This window comes from Rhagoletis pomonella, unplaced genomic scaffold (genome assembly GCF_013731165.1).
Source record: "Rhagoletis pomonella isolate Grant_MI unplaced genomic scaffold, Rhpom_1.0 Rhpom_scaffold_00007, whole genome shotgun sequence".
Classification (NCBI taxonomy): domain Eukaryota; kingdom Metazoa; phylum Arthropoda; class Insecta; order Diptera; family Tephritidae; genus Rhagoletis; species Rhagoletis pomonella.
In genome coordinates, this window is record NW_023458561.1 from 28791909 (window position 1) to 28793118 (window position 1210).

The 1210-nt window shown below is 31.1% G+C and overlaps 1 protein-coding gene across 2 annotated transcripts in view; it reads left to right on the top strand.

The window, feature by feature from the left end:
- The first annotated feature begins 6 nt into the window (after nucleotides 1–6).
- The window catches only part of LOC118742526, a 90549-nt gene continuing 89345 nt past the window's right edge, over nucleotides 7–1210 (top strand). For both annotated transcript variants that reach the window (XM_036474669.1, XM_036474670.1), the window contains exon 1: nucleotides 7–1002. In XM_036474669.1, the coding sequence (XP_036330562.1) occupies nucleotides 711–1002 (292 nt within the window). In that variant the 5' untranslated portion in view covers nucleotides 7–710. The remainder of the gene's footprint in view (nucleotides 1003–1210) is intronic.

A 1210-nucleotide genomic window follows, 5' to 3' on the forward strand; every position in this document is an offset into this window, starting at 1 on the left:
TTTGTAAATTGCGACATAAATTTACTCGTACAATGCGAGTCGAATATAACTGTTTAAAGTGCGAAATTATGAAAATGAAATGATAAAAAAATGATAATTACTTGTGGATTACCTGCTAAAATTACAGAGCGTTTATGAGAAATTAATTCTGGCAAATTTATTGCACACTTTTTACACGATTTTTTTCTCTATTAATTTTCAGCAACATATGCAAATCGTGTGTTTGTTTTTTTGTGTTAATCATGTGAAAGCACTGTAAGCTTTTGAATATTAAAAGTTTACTTGTTAATAATTCAAACGAAATTTGCTAAAAGCTGCATTGCGAATTAACAGTTACAACAAAAACAAAGTGCCTACACCGACGAACTTTGCATTTTTGATTGGAAATTAAAAAAAATATATATATATTGTCAAAGCAGAAATTCGAGAAACAAGCTACTCCAAAGCAACATTGCGAAAGTATTTTTTTCCTATATTTTACTACGAAAATTTAAAAATTTGCAATTTTAATTAATTGGTTAACGGAACAAAAAATAAACGGCAGTGTCTTGAGTGTCTGTAAAAATTTCAACATACCTGCATACCCATGTACGAGTAGGCACATATAAAAATAAGAAGCAGCAAAATATACAAAGAAGAAACAAGAAATAAAAAAAATAAGTGCTTAAACAACAAATAATAAAATACATAAGCAAAGTAAATAGCAAAAAATGGTTACTCGACACCTTTTGTTGGGTGACAGCTGCTGCCATCGCAGCAACAGCTACCACAGCTACGACGACAACAACAACAGCAGCGATAAAAACCGGCTGTATAATATGAACGACGACAATAGCACTCAATTCGATATTGAAAAACGTAAACGAAACCGAAATACACCAAATTGTGAAATAAAAAATAAAAATTTTGTATCAACTTTTCGTATATCATTTGTCGGAATTTTGTCATTGTTGGCCATGGTCAATGCAATTGTCGCTGTGCAGGGTGCTGCTGTTTACTCGAGTAAGTGTTCGCAATAAATTTATGGCAATTAAGAACAAAATATGTTTTTGCTATTTTTTTTTTAAATCACTTTTTTAGGCAAATTAAAATGCATCTAGTTAAACGCGACATCTTTTTTTTTTTTTTTTTTTTAATAAAGTCTGGGACTTTAGCATGCCAAACCTCCTTACCCTGCAGTACCGATATACGACGGCAATATCGTTAAGTA